Source organism: Plectrocnemia conspersa, unplaced genomic scaffold (genome assembly GCF_051122295.1).
Source record: "Plectrocnemia conspersa isolate PC_06_02 unplaced genomic scaffold, ASM5112229v1 ptg000003l, whole genome shotgun sequence".
NCBI classification, from domain to species: domain Eukaryota; kingdom Metazoa; phylum Arthropoda; class Insecta; order Trichoptera; family Polycentropodidae; genus Plectrocnemia; species Plectrocnemia conspersa.
Genome location: NW_028277167.1, coordinates 12,843,407 through 12,862,535, shown reverse-complemented (window position 1 = coordinate 12,862,535; position 19,129 = coordinate 12,843,407). Strand labels below are relative to the sequence as shown.

General features: G+C 33.8%; 1 protein-coding gene across 3 annotated transcripts in view; it reads right to left on the bottom strand.

Moving 5' to 3' along the window:
- Positions 1-2,593: 2,593 nt before the first annotated feature.
- The window catches only part of ssh (Protein phosphatase Slingshot), a 170,805-nt gene continuing 154,269 nt past the window's right edge, over positions 2,594-19,129 (bottom strand). For 2 of the 3 annotated variants that reach the window (XM_088183691.1, XM_088183692.1), the window contains 3 exons: positions 6,849-7,043; positions 6,507-6,776; positions 2,594-6,438 (listed from right to left, as the gene is read on the bottom strand). In XM_088183691.1, coding sequence (XP_088039817.1) covers positions 4,020-6,438; positions 6,507-6,776; positions 6,849-7,043 — 2,884 coding nt within the window. In that variant the 3' untranslated portion in view covers positions 2,594-4,019. Of the gene's footprint in view, positions 6,439-6,506; positions 6,777-6,848; positions 7,044-10,870; positions 11,170-19,129 lie in introns of those variants that run through there. The other variant, XM_088183693.1, reaches the window with a different exon arrangement.

The following is a 19,129-nucleotide window of genomic DNA, read 5'->3' as shown; positions in this document are numbered from 1 at the left end:
CCACAACATTTTGCGTATCATCACAAAAAGGGCTGTTTCACCCGTTAAAGAAACAATGGGGTTCTGCGCTTAAAAATATACACCGTGACTAATTAAATGATAAGGCGGCTTTCATAAATGCTGACGCATAGGGGGTAAGGTCTGTGACAGGGGAAGTAAGGGGGTCTTTTAAGAAATGTGACATCACGGATTTGAATTTGTTCATAAGAGAGCTGTATTTTGTAATAATTATAATTATTTAATAAAACAGTTTTCCTAACACAGAAATATAATATATAATTCACTAAGTTCCAATGTGTCAGCGCGTAATTTATATACAGTATATGCTTATGAATATCAAGTACATCTTCTACTATATTAATACAGAACTTGAGAAAGAAATTATTAAGCAACATCGCTTCTACACAAATACATTTCTTATATTACCTATGATATTGTCGCCTTTTGTAAATCAAAATAATTTTGCCGTACAGGAAGAAGGGGGATCTGTCGTGGTGTGACTTTTGTGACATATGGCAATTTACACACATCAGTGACGTGACAGTGCAGTGACCAGTCCGTGTTTCCACCGACCGTGTCTCACAGTGATTTCTATTCAGTTCGATTTACACACATCCATGACGCAACAGTGCCGTGACCAGCCGCGATTCCACTACTATTCACAATGGACAGTTTTGCCAGTGCACTTGAGTGCTCAATATGACGATGTTTTTGGAAGATAAATTTTTGACGATTTCTCTGGTTTTGAATAAAGAAGAGGAAGAGCGAATGAAAAAACGGATGTGGGTTCATCAGGCATAGAAAACCAGAACAACAGAAAAGGAATTTGCCACTCTGTAAAAGGAATTGGTGGACGACGAAGCAAAGTTTTATGAATACTTCGGAATGTTAGAAAATTCGTTCAACTTACTGTTAAGCAAACTGAAAGTTCAATCAATATTTGGAAGAATAGAGCAATACCTTATGAAAATCACGACCGTGCTAACAAAAATATCGTTGAAAAATAATCAAGACTTTACCCAGGAAAACTTTGAAAATAATGTTGATTTTGTCTGTTGGTTTTGACCAGCAGATGATTTTGAAACGTGTTCAGCTAGATAGTTTTGTGGAGGGAGTAAGTACTGGCCGGCCGTGATAACAAAATTCACTGTACGGTGACAGTGACAGCACTGATTGCCCTAGCACGGTCGTGCGCCGGACAAGTATGAACAAGCTTTATCAAGTTCCTACAAAGAATATTTTATCCTTGTCACTTTAATCACGGGCGGGTTACGGCACTGTCACGTCACTAATGTGTATAAATTGACCTTTACTATATAAATTTTAGTTCATTTATATAAAAGAATTCTGATAATTATGAAAAACATGCGGTGGAGTTATCAAGAGATCTCTTATTTCTGCTTAAAGCATTTTAATTAATCATCATGAAGCGCCAGCATTTTCATTAATCACGAAGGTCAATGTTGCACTATAATACTTACCAAATTACAAGAAAAAATAACTCGTGGCAATTCAGTCGTCTCCATACGTTGTTATGAGTGAGTTCTTTCTCACTTCCGTTCAAATGCTATCGACGAGATGTTCATTCATATTTATCTAAAATTGTTTATAACTAACTTCTCAGTAAGAAAATATAGACTCGTATAATTAAGTAAAACAAAGTAACGTCTTCTCAATGTAAGGATTTTTTCCGCGTAGTCCAGGATGTCTGTTTATCTTATATATATACTCCGATGTATTAAAAAAGGAACGACTGATAGTGTTAACAATGAAACGTCGCAGACTACTTACAATATTTATTTATGTTTAATTACATTAATAATATACAATATAAGACGTCCTGTTGTCGCGTCAGCTGCCTAGAAAGTGAGGCGACTCTTTGCGCTCTAGTGTATCTATCTGATGGATTAAGCTGATTAAATATAGGTGTGCCAACTTAAGAAACCGTCCCCACTGTTGTTTTCATAGCAAAGTACTTGAAAGCATAAATTTCAATGCAAAAACTTCGTTTAATAAAAAAACGAAGTAGATATTTAATCAAATTTCTTTATTAATATGATATAATAATTGATTAATTAAATACCATTCTGTGTTTTAGCAGTATTGAAGGCTAAAGGGGATGCAACAAGTTAATAATATTTTACGTAATTACTGTATTTTATTGGGATTTCTCATTTTTTTTTTAAATTATTGATCAATTTTTACTGTTTTATCGTTTATTTTAATTTATTTGTTTATTATTTGTGTGTAGCACTTCAATAAACATTTAAAAAGTTTGAAAATAAATAAATATTCATTAAAAATGTAACATATTTTTAAAATATAAATATATTACCTTCAAAATATGATGATTTCTAAGATTATGAAAATTCAGAATTTTTCAAACTTTTTCTATAACTCAATTCTTGACTTACCAAGTGCTGACAAATTACTAAAAATATGACTTTAAAATATTAAAGCTCACATTAATAATTTGTTACATAATTAAAGAAAGTTCTTCAACGTTGATGATATATAATATGTATGTAGTACAATTTTATATCACTTGAAGATCCATATATTATGTAAAATCGGTGTAAAAAATAAGCAGTGGTGAAAACAACAACCAGTTTATTTTCAAAGCAAAACATACTCTTTATCTTTACAAACTATAGTACAAAAAATTTACAATAATCACAATAATACACACAAGCCGAGATTAATCATTTCAGAACGACATTTGAGTAGATAAATCAACGAATCCAGCGTTCAATCCCGAACAATAAACAATCGCAATATGCTAAAAATATTAAATTAAAATACAAATTATCAATATTGTTATACCATACTTAATCCATAATGGTTTTTACTGGTCAAATATTATAGGATATACATATTGACAGTGTATTGATTTTTTAAAAGACCTACTGAATAATTTTAAAAACGCAACACTTTCGCCACATTACACCGAAATTATGCAAAATGGAAGTCACAATAAATATCCACTAAAACTCTTCAGTCAAATACTAAAAAATAATCACTTCTCTCCGTATGATTTTTTATGAACAATACATTTTTGTCATGGTTAAATATACTTTTTTTTTATTTTTTGATTTGTTAATAATGCGCATACAACACAAAATAAATATTTTTTAATACTGTTAATGTTGTGCAAATATATAAACAGTTTTTTTTTTACAAAAGCGTTTCTTTGCCGTCAAATTTTAACGAAACGATAATTTATAGCTACATAACAATCTTATTTCCGATAGGAAAAATTCAATAAATCTAGAAACATGGCTGCAAATTAAAGCTTCGCATCGTAACAGATTAAAACTTGACAACACGTGTGAAGTTTAAAATATCGGCGAATACGTGTGCCGTACGCATCTTGCACAAAATTCATATGGTGTACAATAATACGAATATTCAGCAACAATTTTAACAAATAAAAAAAATATATCAACGCCGATCGGATAGTACATTTTTAAGGCTGATTTTGAACATATACAAATAGACTAGATTTTATGACAGCCATTATCAAAACTAAAAAAATATACATTTTAGTGATATCTTACATCTTATTTATAATAGGATTCACATATACATACAATAAATAAAAATAGGTAAGTTTTTTTTTTTACTTTTTTTTATTTTTCTTTTGGTAGAAGCTTCATATGTTAGCTTACTAGAATGTTTTACGCGTGAATTTAAATATGAACGTTATAAAGAAATAAAATATAAATAAAGTAGACGGATATAATTATTAGAGGCTTAAGACGAGTTTTTTAAATATAAATAAAGAATGATACTTTTTCAAGGAATATAAAATACATAGATGAGTTGGTATAAAAGAAACAATAATGACTAAATCGTCATTGTCATGGCTCAAAACCTCGATAGTAATAATTTCATCGAATCAATCGTTAAAATGTTAACCAGTCATGATAATGGCAAAGCGTGTTTTAAAAAATACATTAGGGAAACCCTCAAAAAGGCTCCTAAACAGGCACATAATTTGAGATAGAAAATTATATATTTCACATAGTGTTATAAGCCGGGTTTACACACCTGTTTGTGGAGTGATTTTTGTTAAAATTTAACCTTGTTAGTGGATGAGTCTTTCCATGTTGCATTTGTTTCTTTTGAGGTTTATTTGAAAGTGACATGTTAGCTTGAAAAGCGGACGCGGATATGGACACGACTGTAGGCACCGGCGGTTTCATAACGGTCGAAGGGCTTTTCAGCGCGCCGCAAATTGTATTCCTAGAAGATATAATAGCTTGTTTCAGTTGTGCTTTATTATCTATATCACGGTTTAAACTAGATTTCCTCAAGGGAACTGGCGGTTCGACAGTATTGACCTTTGCGGCGAATTGCTGACTCTTAGGCCTATCATACTTCCCTACTAAGACTTTGACTGACAGATCTTCTAACGAAGCTGTGTGCCCTTTATTGTTAATGCTCGCATCGGGCTCTAGGTTACTTTTTTTATCATTATGAACACTAACGGGTGACGATGGAAGACTTCGACCTTTATTGTTGTTTCCGTTTATGCAATTCGTACTCTTTTGAACGTCGGCGTCGTTTACTGTCATTTTTTTGAGATCGCTCTCTACGTTCGAATTCGATTCGAACTTATTTTTCAAATTCATAACTTTGCCCGATAGACTCCTACCGTTACTATGCTCTATTTTAATGTCCGTACTGTTTTTGTGCTTTGGTATTTTGAATATTGAAGTATTATAAGCCTCGACTTGTTTAGTGGTTAAATTACCGACTGACGAGCACGACGAGGCGAAAGAATGCCTATCTAGGATGTCAATGGAAGAGTTAGTAGGAGCACTCGCGGACAACTGTAAATAATTTAGTCCTCCGTGTTTTCTCATATTACAAAAGTCATCACTGCTATTAAAATCGAGTTCTTTTAGTATGGCACTCATATTATCCTTATTCTGTTTGATATCTAAAACACTACAACTAACGCCGTTCATAGTTTTGTTGCAATTTTGTTCATGATTCTCTTTAATAATGTCTAAATCACAGGTGGGAACTACAAATTTGTGCGCCAAAACAGTGTTAACTGTTTCGTGGACACCATTACAGGCTAAATTATCGGTATCAGGGCAAATCCTCTTTGTCGAATAACCCTCTTCGAGTTTTTGCTTGGTGCGTTTGACGGTACCGGCGTGCGACTGTTCGTCGTAGGATCCCAGCGAAGAGTTCCTGGACGGCTTGTTATCGTACGAGCCGCACGACGAATGACGCGAAAGCTTCTCTAAAACCACAGCACTGTCGCAAGAGCTCCACGAACTCTGCCTGCTCGGCGGAGCGCCACTTCTTTCATTATCTCCGCCAATCTGCCGCTCTTCTTTATCAAAAACTCGATCGACTTGTTTCGAAAAGGGATCTAAGCACTGTCTAGGTTTGGCACGTAATTCTAAAACACCACTATCACATTTGACTATTTCGTTAGAGTCTTTATTGTCACTAAGGTCACTGTCAAAGTAGTACTTTTTATCCTCGGCACTGTTTTCCCCAGGATCCCATATTTCTGTTCCTAAACCGTTTTTTCTCATATCGATAATTTCATCCATTAAAGCGTCGGCTGATCGCGGAACTCCGTACTGAAAATTCGAATCGCTCAACTCTGAAGATTTATCATCGCAGTCGGCACATTCGCCGAAGGAGAACTTCATAGCCTCTATGTGATTATTTAAATTTAATTTTAAATTACTCTTCTTCTTAACGCTCTTTTTCTCTAAGGTGGCTTGAGACTCGAGCTCGTTCACTATATGTTTCACGCACGGAACGCAGTCTTTTCTTAGATGCATTATTTGATTCTGCGAAACACTATAGCTTCCGCTGCCGCACGGCATTAAAACGTTCCGAGATCCCGGAGCTAGGTTTTCCAACGAAGACGATTGCCGCTGAATCTGCGACGCCAATCTGGTATCGGGCGACCAAGACCTGGGCCTCCCTCTATATCTACCGGAGAGAGCTTGAATGAGAGGAGTCGGTTCCATTATTCTAGAATCGGTCTTGGACACCAGGCCGGGCGATTTCAAATTTGTTTCCGATTTTGACCTCTGCAGCTTTTCTTTATTCTTCATAGCATCTAACATGCCTTGATATGTTTCTAGTTGAGATATAAAACTAGTATTGGGCTTAATGCACGTCCTCTTCTCTTTGACGTGCTTCATCGCATGATCCAGCTTCCAATCGTAGGCTTTCATTGCGTACGCGATGACCACCGAAGCGGACCTGCTGACGCCCATCTTGCAGTGAACCAGCACTTTGGATCCTTCTTCCCTCGCCTTAGTGATGTATTTAAACGTTTTATCCCAATGTTTCAGGAGATCCGTCTTTTCATCGTCGTAAACACGCACGTTCAAATAATCAAAGGTGCCGGGGAAGAAATTGTCAATTTCTCTCGTCACATTTAATATGTGGCGCACTCTGCAAGAACATACGGACGATTAGTATCAAATTAAAATTAAATAATATATTAAAATAAGAACATTTACCCATTCTTTTGCAATTCTTCTAAATTACTAGCGTTCCATTCCGAACCCAAGTAGACATGATCGAAGATTTCCGTAGGAGCGTCCATCTGTCCTAAGATGGTGATCATCTCTTGATCGATAAACGACTTGAACTCTCCTAAATCCATGTCTAAATCTTCTTCTAGACGACACCGGATGACTTTGCTGGTGACTTCGTCTAAGTCGACGCTCATCATGATCTCTTTGAGGGTCGATCTGATTTCTTTCTCCGTTTCATCGCGCTCCCTTGGCCTGTAATACGAATAGCATACGAATGAGTAAAGAGTAATCGAAAGTTACATGAAAAATAGACGGAAACGTTACTTGGTTCGCAACGAATCTGGCGATGGAGGACGTCTGGATTCGATGCTGTCCATGGTGTGCCATTCGTTGAGGCAGGAGCGGTCAGACTCGATGCGTTGTTCATAGTAGCTAACCCAATTGTGGCTGTTGCCGTTGAGAAAGAAATTCTGCTCTCGAGCTCGGCTACTCACGCGATGCAGTGTTTGCAGAGCCGACCTGAAAATAAATAACGTATCGTTTAAATAAATTATAACGGTTCGGCGAAAAAGCTATTTAAACTATGTACGCCTGTCTATATATGTTAATGATCCAATGTGCTACCTCATAATTAAATTTATAATGCAAGAACCTGAACACCTTGAGTATAGAGGCTTGCAGTCGTCAATTTACAAAGTGGTTGCAGATGTTCCAAACTGATCCTTGCCAATATAATATTAAATTAGTATATAACGGAAATCGGCGTGACCTCGCATTGCGCAAATTATGAACACGCGCGTAATCGCGATAAACGAAAGGTATGAAAACACCTACTGACGGTTACAAAATCCTCGACGATCCTCGGGTTCTAGCTTCCAGATAAGAAAAGCGGTCGAGACTTGGCAAAATACGAGGAAGCTGAGCGGTCAGGTGCGAAGCCGTTGCGTCATTCGCGCCGGTAAAAGTTTCCGAACGAGTCATCGGTCCATATACGACAGCCGAGTTTCCTGAGATAGAAGGCGAAGGCGATATTTTTGAGGTCCTCCATGTTTGGACACGTGCTCGTACGAAATTGTTGCTCTCGAAATAATACGACGGCCCACGCGACGGAGGTTGATTCATTCGACTGGAAAAACGCTAGGCCGAGGAAAACGCGAGCCGCCAATTCCAATGACAACGGTGGAAACTTGTCCAAAGAAATCGAAGACGTCATCTTCTAAGAGCATGACGTCTTGGAAATGTTGAGCTGGAGCATTTGTAATCGTGTCTTATCGAAAGGAAAGGTTTCATCAAGAATGTATAGATCAAATCAGGATATAACAGAAAACGGGTAAAAAGGTAAGGTGACCAGACGTCTTTCTTTGAGGATTATCCTCAAAAAATCCTCGACCAAAATGTCTGAAATGACCTTTTGCTCTCGCAGGATCTCTGAATGAATAAAAAAAATACGAAACGATATTTTTTTAGCTCTCGCAGCATCTCTAATAATAAAACAAAAATTACGACATGGCCTTTTTTTATGTCCTTCACGTTTCACGAGAAAAGTGTTAAATATTAAGATAAGAAACACCCAGATTTGCATGCAACGCTTATGAGGTTGATCATTAATGAAATAATATATATTTTAATAATGGTTTTAGCCCGACAATAGCGCAACGTCCAAATGCTCTTAAAAAACCAGAGGTCATTAGTTTTGATTTGATTCCTGTCGACATCAAAATCGAAACGAATAATTTAGATATGTTTCGTAACAATCCATTAAATATACTATTGCGTAGTTAGGAAAAATAATAAAACATATTTAGTGAATGGATAAATACAAAGAGAAAAAAGCATTCCTTTGGGTTATTTTTTTTTATAAAATACATATGACAATATTTTCGAGCAGTCCAAAAATATTTAAGATTATAGAAATACATTTTAATTATGTATTATGTATGAGTTATATTGTTTAAGGGTAGTAAATATTAATTTATACTATATCCCCCGATTGGCGGTACCTGTTTTACTCAGTTAAGAAAAAACAAAATTTTAACCCATTCAACGCGAAGCCATTTCAGATGTTCAATTCTATTTACTTTTCAAAACTATTTTCAACGGCAAAAAATTGTAACAGCCAGATATGTGGGTTAATATTATTGTTTTGAATACAAACACAGATAGTAACAAAACATTGACATGTTTTTTTACATACAATTTTAATAAATAATTATTCTGAGAATTTTAATAAATACAAAACACGTTGTCGATTAAAATATTAACGTGATTTAAAAAATAAGGTTTTAAATATGTATCCAAATATTAATGCGCCGTTAAATTTCAGCGAAACTTAACCCTTTAAACTCCTATATTAATTCAACGTCTAAAATTAAAAAAAATGTTAAGCCTAGGGTTGTTGTAAGATTGGTAGTATTTCATTAAATGATATGCATTTTTCTGGTCCCTGTTTAGAATCTACGTCAAAGGCAATAAAATCGTGCCGTCGCAGTGAAAACACTCGGTTATCTAGAGTTTATATAACAATATTACGACTTACAATAAGTGAGAATCGAATGAAGCATATCTAAACCGAATTTTGACCAATAGGAGAGCGCCAAAAAACAATTATCCCTTCTCAGAAGTCAAAAATCCACGTCAAAAGCAATAAAATCGTGTCAACGCCATCGCAGTGGGAACGCTCGCTACCGAGCGTTCCCACTGCGATGGCGTTGACACGATTTTATTACTTTTGACGTGAATTTTTGACTTCTGAGAAGTGATAATTGTTTTTGTGCACTCCTATTGACCAAAATTCGATTTGAATATACTTTGACCAATATTCTCATATAAGAAGTCCGTAGCAATATCGGTAAGAATAGCTATCATATTTTAAAAATAGTGTAATATCGAAATGCAGACTAACTATGGAGCAATATATGAGATGCGACGTTTGTCTGTACTTATTCTTCCGCTTATTTGAGTTTATATTTTGGACTTTACCCAATGAAAGTTGGGTTTGATTAATTTGTGTAGGTTAGGTTTGGGTTTGAGTAACAAATGGACGCTTCGCAACTGTCAAATTGAGTTCCATATACATTTTAGAGCAGTATCTAATTTCACTGGCGCCTATCAGTTAAACAGTATTTTCGCTAGTAGAAATATATACATATCTACTAGTGAAAACATAACTTCACTGAAAAATACACATTCACTGTAACATTTATACTTTGCATGTGAATAAATAATGATATTATAATATATACTACGTATGGAAAAGTTGAAATCATATTTATTTTTAAATTATATTTTAACTGCTAAAACTATATATCTACCAGTAAATATGTATTCCGATATAATGTCACTGAAATTATTGTACATATTTTGGAACACATGCTAAACTGTTTTTTTATAGATTTTATTTTTAGGGACGTCATGCTATTTACGCGGATTTTTATTTTCTAGAAACTATCTTACATTTTGCGTTGATTTACCGCGATCTATAAATATTCGAAGGGTTACGACATATATATCTCGCGGTTGATATAATTCCATAATTTTATGTTGATAAGCATATTCATAGCGTACGACATACATATTCGATATAAATAGTAATCTTAGTTTTTTTTAATTATTTTGCAAATAATGTTACAATTTGCCGAAGTGAAAATATTTAGTTCATTGTGATTCTGATGTGAAAGAGTCAACTTACAAAAAAGTAAGATTTTTTCTTATGAAGTTTGAAATACCGTTTGTTTAAATAATCTAATTTTTTATAGATATTTGAACATTAAAAATAAACAGAAACGTTAAAAACACTCCCAAGCAATTATGCTAACATTAACCGCTACTAAAAGAGTGTTTTCAACAACAGGAGCAATCAAGACAAAGTTAAAAAGCAATTTAAAATAGTAAGGCTAACTTTTTAATGTTTTCCTTAATTTTATACTTAAGAAACTATTCCAATATTCAAATACCTCGACATTATAAACTATACGAATATATTCGATTAGCTGGAATCTAGACATATAAACAAAACACCTTATTTGGTGGTGGTAAAGAACACACTATTAAGCAATCTCGATATCACTGTATGAAGTCATAGCGAAAACTTTCTTTTGGTTAGGGGCGGAAGGATAGGGGGGGAGTAACGTGTGATATTTAAAATCATCAATTAATATACTATCATTTTTTATCGAGTTACGTATATTTCTATTTTTATCAACTATCGTGAAATCAGATCATTAATAACTTGTATTCAAGCATTAAGACACACGAAGAACGTTATGGTGACGACATTGTCTCACTGTATTTATCAAAGCCATGACAAGATCCGGGTCAAAGATCGAGTACTAAATGCGAATATTTACCCGACGAGCATTCCCATCACCGGCACTCTCGGCAAACAGGAAGGGTTGCAGCAGCAGATCGTCATGGGACAACGACTGAAAGGACTGGGACGTCGGCGGGCGCATCGAATCAAAGATGCGCCAGAGTCTCAGTTTCAGCTCGCTGAGACGATAGTAGATATTTATACAAATAAATAAAACTCGACAGTTCGCTTAGCACTCCGATCGAGGTCCTGGTTCAGAAGGCACTGAGGGTGGACCGAGGAGGCGGATCGTTCTCGCCGCGGACGTAGAGGCAGACGAGGTTTCGTTTCGCGACTGACGAGAGGGGCCCCCGTCGGCCGCCGCCTGAACGCCATATTAGGGCAAGTGGCGAGCGCGTGGGCGCCCCAGAAGAGGGGGCCATCGTCGCCGTACCCGGCAGCGCTAGGTGCCCCCGCTTCGAAACAACAATACTGGCGTGAAAAACCACTGGCATGTTATTATATTATATTTTCTATTATTTTATGCGCACAATGAAGAATAAAAAAATACACTTGTTAGCTCATAAATCGTTCGAAATAAGTAACAATTTGATATTTGAATGATTTATGCGCATTTAGTTGAAACGTAAATGTGCTGGACAAATTTAGCACGAGTCGTTTCACTAAACACGCGCGCTATTGATGCATTTTACGCGAATAGTCGAGTCGAAAATGACATTTCCAAACATGCCAACTAAACGTGTTATGAAAATAATTCACGAATATGTATATGTTGTATTGTTTTGAGTTTGCGCAAAGTGGATTGGTGTGCAATCCACTGACCGAATTCGTGGAATTATTTATAATAAACAAAAAATAATTTAAAACAATTTATAGTTCACAGATAAACACAAATAAATTGTATTTTAGTTAACTCTCCTTAAATCTTCATTAAAACATTATACTTTATAATTATGGAATTATAATCTTTGGTGCGGTTTCGCCGTACATGTACGGTGGTAAATCTTTTACTGTTTTAATGTACCCCAGAAAAAGCATTATATTTTTATATATTTATAGAAAATAAATAAATAAATAAATGTAAAATAAATCAAAGCAATAAAACGTTGCGAATCAGTGATTTTTTCCCCTATAATTTAAGATAAGTGCAATAAAAATATAATAACAAATAAATAAAAATAGAAATAATTATGTAAAAATACGTAAAATTAACTCACTTCCAAGTGTATACTATCAAATTAACTCATTAATTAAATGGTTAAGCAGTGTACAACCTCACGTGACTTTCGGAAAATGCGAGCTGTTGATATTATTCTAAGAATCATATGTGCGTATTTTGCACTTTAATACATGTGTCGGCAACCATTTTCGCTTCGCTGGTTACAATCTGTTTTACATTTCATTAATGAACCACAGTAATAAATAGATGATTTTTAATATTTACTTGAATAAAAAGTAGAATCACTTCGTAGGGAGTTTCAGAAATAACCATTATAAATCCAGAATTGCAAAAAAGTCACTATTGAATAAGCATTGTTTGAATTATCCTTTGTCGCCCAAACGAGCTTTAACTAAAAGGGATAATTTTGAGGTCTAGTTAAGCCACAATACAATTGACTAGCAATCACTTGATGGATTTTTCTGCACATTTAATAAATTATATTTTATAACAATAAACTATAAAAAATTCGCCACTCTACCATTATCCACATTTTGTAGTGTAACACGAAATTTTGTGACATTTTTAAATTTTATTTAAAAAAGCGCATAGTGCATTTGTTACAACACAAAAAATATATTAATTGTACTATATCAACAAAGAACACAGTCGATTGAAAAAGTAGATAAATTATTGCTGATTTCGATAAACGTGAAAGGGTTCGATTTAACAGGAAATTATTTTAAGAGATATGTGCATTAAAATAAATATTTTGTTCCATAAAACGAATTATTTGTGCATTACAATAATAAAAAATAAGCATCAAATAAATATATCTATGTTCAATAAAAAAATCATAGATTAAGCACCGTTTAATATTTAGTGATGATTTGTGCATGCAAATGTTTAAAAATGAGCATTAAATAAATACATATTTGTTCAATAAAAAACATTAATAAAATCATATTCATATTATTGAAAATATAATTTCACTGTAACAGTTGCGAAACGTCCATTTGCTTTTCAAAATCAAACCACACAAACGGTAATGCACATCTTATTTATTTTAATGCACATATTATTATTCGCTTTAGGTCACATTATATTTTTTTGGAGGTTAAAATAAATTATTGAATGCGTGCATTTGATATTTAAATGGTGATTTAATAAATTCACATTTTATTTGATATATCTATCATTTAAATATTGTTTATGAGGCTCTAATTTGCGCAAGAGCGAAACGATTAAACGATGACATGATAATAAAAAAATAAAATGTTATGTGGGGGTCGATTTAGTTGGATACTCTGGAGCTACGCGGTACAATGGCAATAGTCTATAGTTCAAATCTAGCCGAAAATGGTTAGATAAGTTCAAGAAGAGCTAAGGCATACATGCTGTTGAGAAATATGTGCAATAATTTAAGCTTTTCTTCCCTTATGTGAGCAAATAATTTTGAAAAAAAAAAAATTATGAGCTACATACTTTATTAAGGAAGAAAATGTTTTACCTAGACTGAATATTTTATTATGTGTAAATGCCAGTGGTGACGTGAAATAATGTTATGGATAGTAAAGCATCTGCTATGTGAATAGCTATTTATAAAATATTTTTTTATTGAGTGGATCTATAAAGCCTTTGCCACAATAAAAATAATTGACGTTAAAATGCTTTATTGCGATGGCCTACATGTAATGCATTTTCTACTCTGCAGTTGTTTGAGAAGTAGGATTTATCACAATGAAGTAACTAAAATCCAGCTTATGGATCAGAAGATCATTTCAATCTATAAGAAACTGTACATAAAATCATTGCTTCAAAGATTTTAAAACACAGAATTCTGAAAAAACTATACAATCAGCCTGGAGGCTGTATATCTGATATTGGAGGCTTTGAGACAGTCTGTTACTATTGGTGATGATATTGTGTATATAGGCACAGAAATGAGCTCATTACGAAAGAACTGAACAGCTTCATAATAAGCAGCAAAATACAGTAACATATGAAAGGAAGGGATTATGTTCATAGTTCATTGATCGACGAAAAGTTTCGTGGATAGATATCATCCTGATAAAATTTTATCAATCCGCGTTATAATCTGTTCAATTATAATACAATGTTTCACCATAAAATGCAGATTTCATTGATAAATATATTATTGTGACACTGTGGTACACATATAAGTAACCAATCATAAAGATAAATTTAGCAATTTAGATTTAACCCTTTTCATAATCATATGTAACGGTGAATAAAACGGTAAACAGTTGTTCTGGGCGAAAAAATCAAACAAGCGTAGTACACACATTATTATTTTACCACACAATCGGATCGAATGCCACGCAACAACTGAACCTTGAATAGTTTCTGTCGGCAGCAACATGCGTACTATAAAACCGCAGCTTCCTACTGATAAGAAAGTCGATTAGCCACAAAGTCAACGCGACTGGCGAATAGAGCCTCTGAAAGCTATTCTTACAGTAAATTCCTAATATCACAACATATATAATAAATAAACACTCCGTAATAAGGTCTTAATCTTTATGGGCAACAAAAACTAACGACAGATTTGAAATCGGCCATTATTAATTTGGAAAATATTTTATAGACTAGTATATTTACCAGTGATATAAGTTGGTGATTAATATCCGAAAGATCTGGGTTTGAATCCCATAAGAATGCAAATTTTTTTGTGATGTTTTAATTAGTGATTATTATATAATTATAATTCCGATCGATCATCACAGATTAAGTTTTTCTAGATTTTTCTAATCTTACAGATATGTATAGTGATGAATTATTAAAATAAAATCGAGATATATCGTGCATAGCGTTATCTATTGATCGTAAGCTGTAATAATAATTGATAATTAATGAAATAAATGTCACTAATTTACAGACTGATTTCAGTTTGATGTGTCACTACTTACTTAGTAGTTGTTGATTATGTTCACCCCGTTGTGTTGCAACGGAAGATTTACAATAAATAAATTTACGGGTGGTGCCGCAAATAATAATATCGCTACTCATGTTCTACTTGGACTAGCAAGTATATTTAATTTCAAAATTGTCAATATCTCTGGAATGAGCATTAGCTCTGAAAATAGTTGAATTCGCGCAGGTTTATCATCGCTGGAGGAAAGTAAAAAGTATTTCTATACCCAAAATAAAGTCAGATAGATAGAACCAATGGTAGTTTGTAACCATCCTCTAATCAAATCCTTGCTATCAATAAAAAAAATCGATAAACTGATGTCAGCCTTGTCTTATATAAACGATTCGCTCTAACCGAATCGCTTAACTGATCCCTTAAAATATAAGCATATATTATACGAATTAATGCAAGGCTAACATAAATTACATACATGAATATCAAAGTTATGCTAAACTTTGCTTTAGTACCCGAATGCCTGTTTTGAACTCATACTGTATGTTTTATCCTTTTAAACATATAAGATACAGGTTTCACGCAGGAAAAAAACATCTACTCATACCGCCGTCTACAAAAGATAATAAACGAAATACGTGACGCATTTTTGTGACGCGTTCAAAATTGATCATTTCAATATGTACTGCGGTATGCGACCCCTCGAGGGTCACGAGCGTTTCGCAAGGACCTCTCAAGGATACCCTTTAAAATTCAATATCATCGTTGCCACGCACCAGCGAATAATCGCTTATCTCTTTATCGTATATTGCGCTGAAATCGCGGTTAATGTGTCAAAGTTAACTCTATATGGTCATAAATTTTTCAACGGTTCGAAGGCCAACTGGCCGAGAGGATTTTCGCGTAAAAATCGCTCAAGACGCACTCCAAACATGGCGTTTATGTGCACATTAATTAGTAGGTGATTAACTTAATTAATTGGCGGCGCAATTCAGATGCTAATGTCGCAGCGGGAGGCTGATTTTCTTTGGGGTTAAGTTAAGTGTGCCGAGTTCGCACGTGATGACACGTGACGAAAAAGCGTCACAGATCCATTTGCTGGCAGATGCGTGGGTTCACCACGAGGACATAATCTCCGAGGATTCCTTATACGACCGATAACGCAGTATCTTTCGCAATCATTTGCGATACCAAATCGGTTTGTGTGCAGCTCTTAGTTTTCCACGCGATTTCGGTTTCGAAATCAGTTCCAAAGTCGGTATATGTGCCTTTAATTTACGTATTCAAATTTCTCTCATATATTTTTTTATAACATACAATATATCAAGGATTCTTAAATATTAATTTTTATTAAAATAAATTTACATTATTTTAAGTGTTTTAAATATAACTACTTTTAAGATCTTTACTATACACCTAATAACAAGTTATCATTGCTGTTTTTGTATTTAGATAAAGAAGCTTCTTTTTTAACTAAGCATATATAATTTAACGACTACTTGTGTCACCTCAGATCTAAATGCCTGAGGATTCTAAAGTCTCAAGTACTCTTTTTGGCATCCAACGCGCGCAATTTACAATAGTCTATTTTTTCGATAACCATTCTATAAAAAAAATAGTTTTGGACACTTTTTGTTAATGTTTACAAAATTCATTGAGTGCATCAGTGGCAACGGACGCCCTTCCAATACTCCAAAATATCATTTTACCTCCATATAACCTCATTGTCATAAAGAGAAACAAGTTAGCGATGAGTATCATTTTGTTTATGTCGCGACAATGTCATAAAATTAATTGATTCGTGACCATTGCATTTTTTGGAGACATGGAGACTATGTGACCCATTACTACGGGAACAGACACTTGTCTATATATAATCATAATTGCAGAATTTCTACGGAAACATTTCAAAACACGAACGAAGTTCGCACTTTGCGGAGTTAGAATCACGTATATTTAACATTTCATTTAGTGTGATGTACACCGAGTGTACATGTCATCTTAAGACTTAAGTTAATAATATTGTTTGTTCAATATAACCATTTATAAAAAAATAATTGTTTCCAGAACTTTTTACGTGTATACTGAGTGTACATCGCCGGAACACGCAGATTTTTTTGTACCGTTAAGAAAAGGTGCAAATTATTAATAAGACCTGCTAAACGCATAAATTAAAAAATCATTTGCATTTTTACTAGCATAATATAAAACATAGTATAAACAGTTTTTTGCCATAAATATTCAAATATTCGATGGATATGTAAAGTTATGCGCTCTTTCTGTTGTAACTGACAGGCGTAAACCCAATGCGTTTTTAACGAGGGTAAATCAGACATAAATACCAATAAGTAAGTATTAAGACCACCAGAAATTTCAGTCTGGGAATCGGCGACTGCTAGCAATTAATTGCTGGCTGTGAATTGCGGGCGATCAATTTTCTGGACCCCACCTCCTCCCATTTAAGAACGTAAGATCGTTAGTAGACCCCTATAAGATTCCGTTTTTTTATATCGTCAATATTTTTCATATGCGTAGTACATTCTGTACTCATTTACAACATGTCACATAAAATAGTGAAAAGTTGGTGAATTTGACAATTTGAAAATAGGGACTACTTAATGTCTATCGAAGGATGGTGATTATGATACGCAATCCTTTAAAATCAAATCGATCTAAATTTTAATCCGATTACAACAACAACGACTCCAATCAGCCACATACAAGAAGAGCGACTCGTTATCGAATCTCGTCGATTATCTCCAGTAGTGAAGACGACTTTAAACACCAAGACTTTATAGGGTAAAGTCGCCAGTCTCGTCCTTAACAGGGAGAGCACGTCATAAATAGCAATGAACGAGACCGGATCGGACTTAATTCATTGCCGTCTGCTAGAACGCGCTGGGGCCAATTAGCGTTTAAGTTAAATTTAACCGAGGTAGATATATGCACGGTATTTTAAATTCACGTTGAAACGAATTATCGTTCGAATTAATTTTGCGACAATTTATGAGCGTTAGTGAGGAAGACCAAAAGAGCGGAATTCACATAAAACAAAATGGCATTGGAAAAAACACTGCGGTAAAGCAGTGTTCCTGGTAAGAGGAAAACGCGCGGTTTTCAATAAGTTAACGCGTAATATTCTGATAGAAGTGTTAATCAGACAGATTGAAAGATTGTTGATCGCGCACTTTATTTTTATCACTTTCTTCATAGCAGACTTGCTGACGACGACCTAAGCTTGGAATAGGATCAAAACGTTATGTACATGCAAAGTGACGCGGTGTTTGCTTACTCTCTCGTAATGTACGTCGATTGACGAACAGTTCAGTTCAACTCGTTATGGTTGATAGAAATGGTTGGTCTTGTATTGATAAAACTATAAACAAAAACAAATTGCATTTATATAAGTGCACATAAAAAAATATTAAAATGATAATTTTTCGTGTTTTTAATAGATAAAACTATTTAATCACAAACAAACATTAACCCATTGAACCCAAAATGCTAGTTTATGTAAACAAACAACAATTGTACATGAAAATTCCAATGTGTATATTTTTTTATAGATTACTACATGTGTCAGTTCTAATAATTGCTATTTATGGTGGTACACTTCACAGCTCAATAATATATTAGTATTCCCAAAGAAAACTTTTAAGCACATTTAACAATCAGTAACTAAAACATTATTATTATCAATTAATTACCTACTACATATCATAATCAATCAATAAAATTGTTTTTGCGTACTTTTCAGGACTGTGGAGTCGTTTAAAATTTTACCGACTTCAAATCCAACTCTTATGGTCTGACTCCGAATTTAACAATTTTAATAATAATTTTTTTTCAGCATAAAATTAATAAATAGCAATAAAAATAATGTCAACAATTTTCTAATTAATAAAATAGTGTAAGGATTTAAGAAAAATATTAGGCAAAAAAAGGCCACTTTTATTGACTTATTATATTGATATATTTAAAAAGTAGGAACAAAAAAATAATTTATTAAAAAAAATATACCTAATATATGTCAAATAAAATAAAAAATATAAAATGATACAATAAAATAAATAAAAATAACAAACTTAATAATTATTTATCTATCAAGGGAAAAAGCTTGTTTCGTTGGTTTTGTTTTGCCAGGTTGGCCAAATTTTATCTTAAATCTTTAAATCTAAATTTAATCTTTTCCATCCGTGATATAAACTGAATTAGACCTTAAAAAATAATTGCTTTATAGAAGCTTTCAA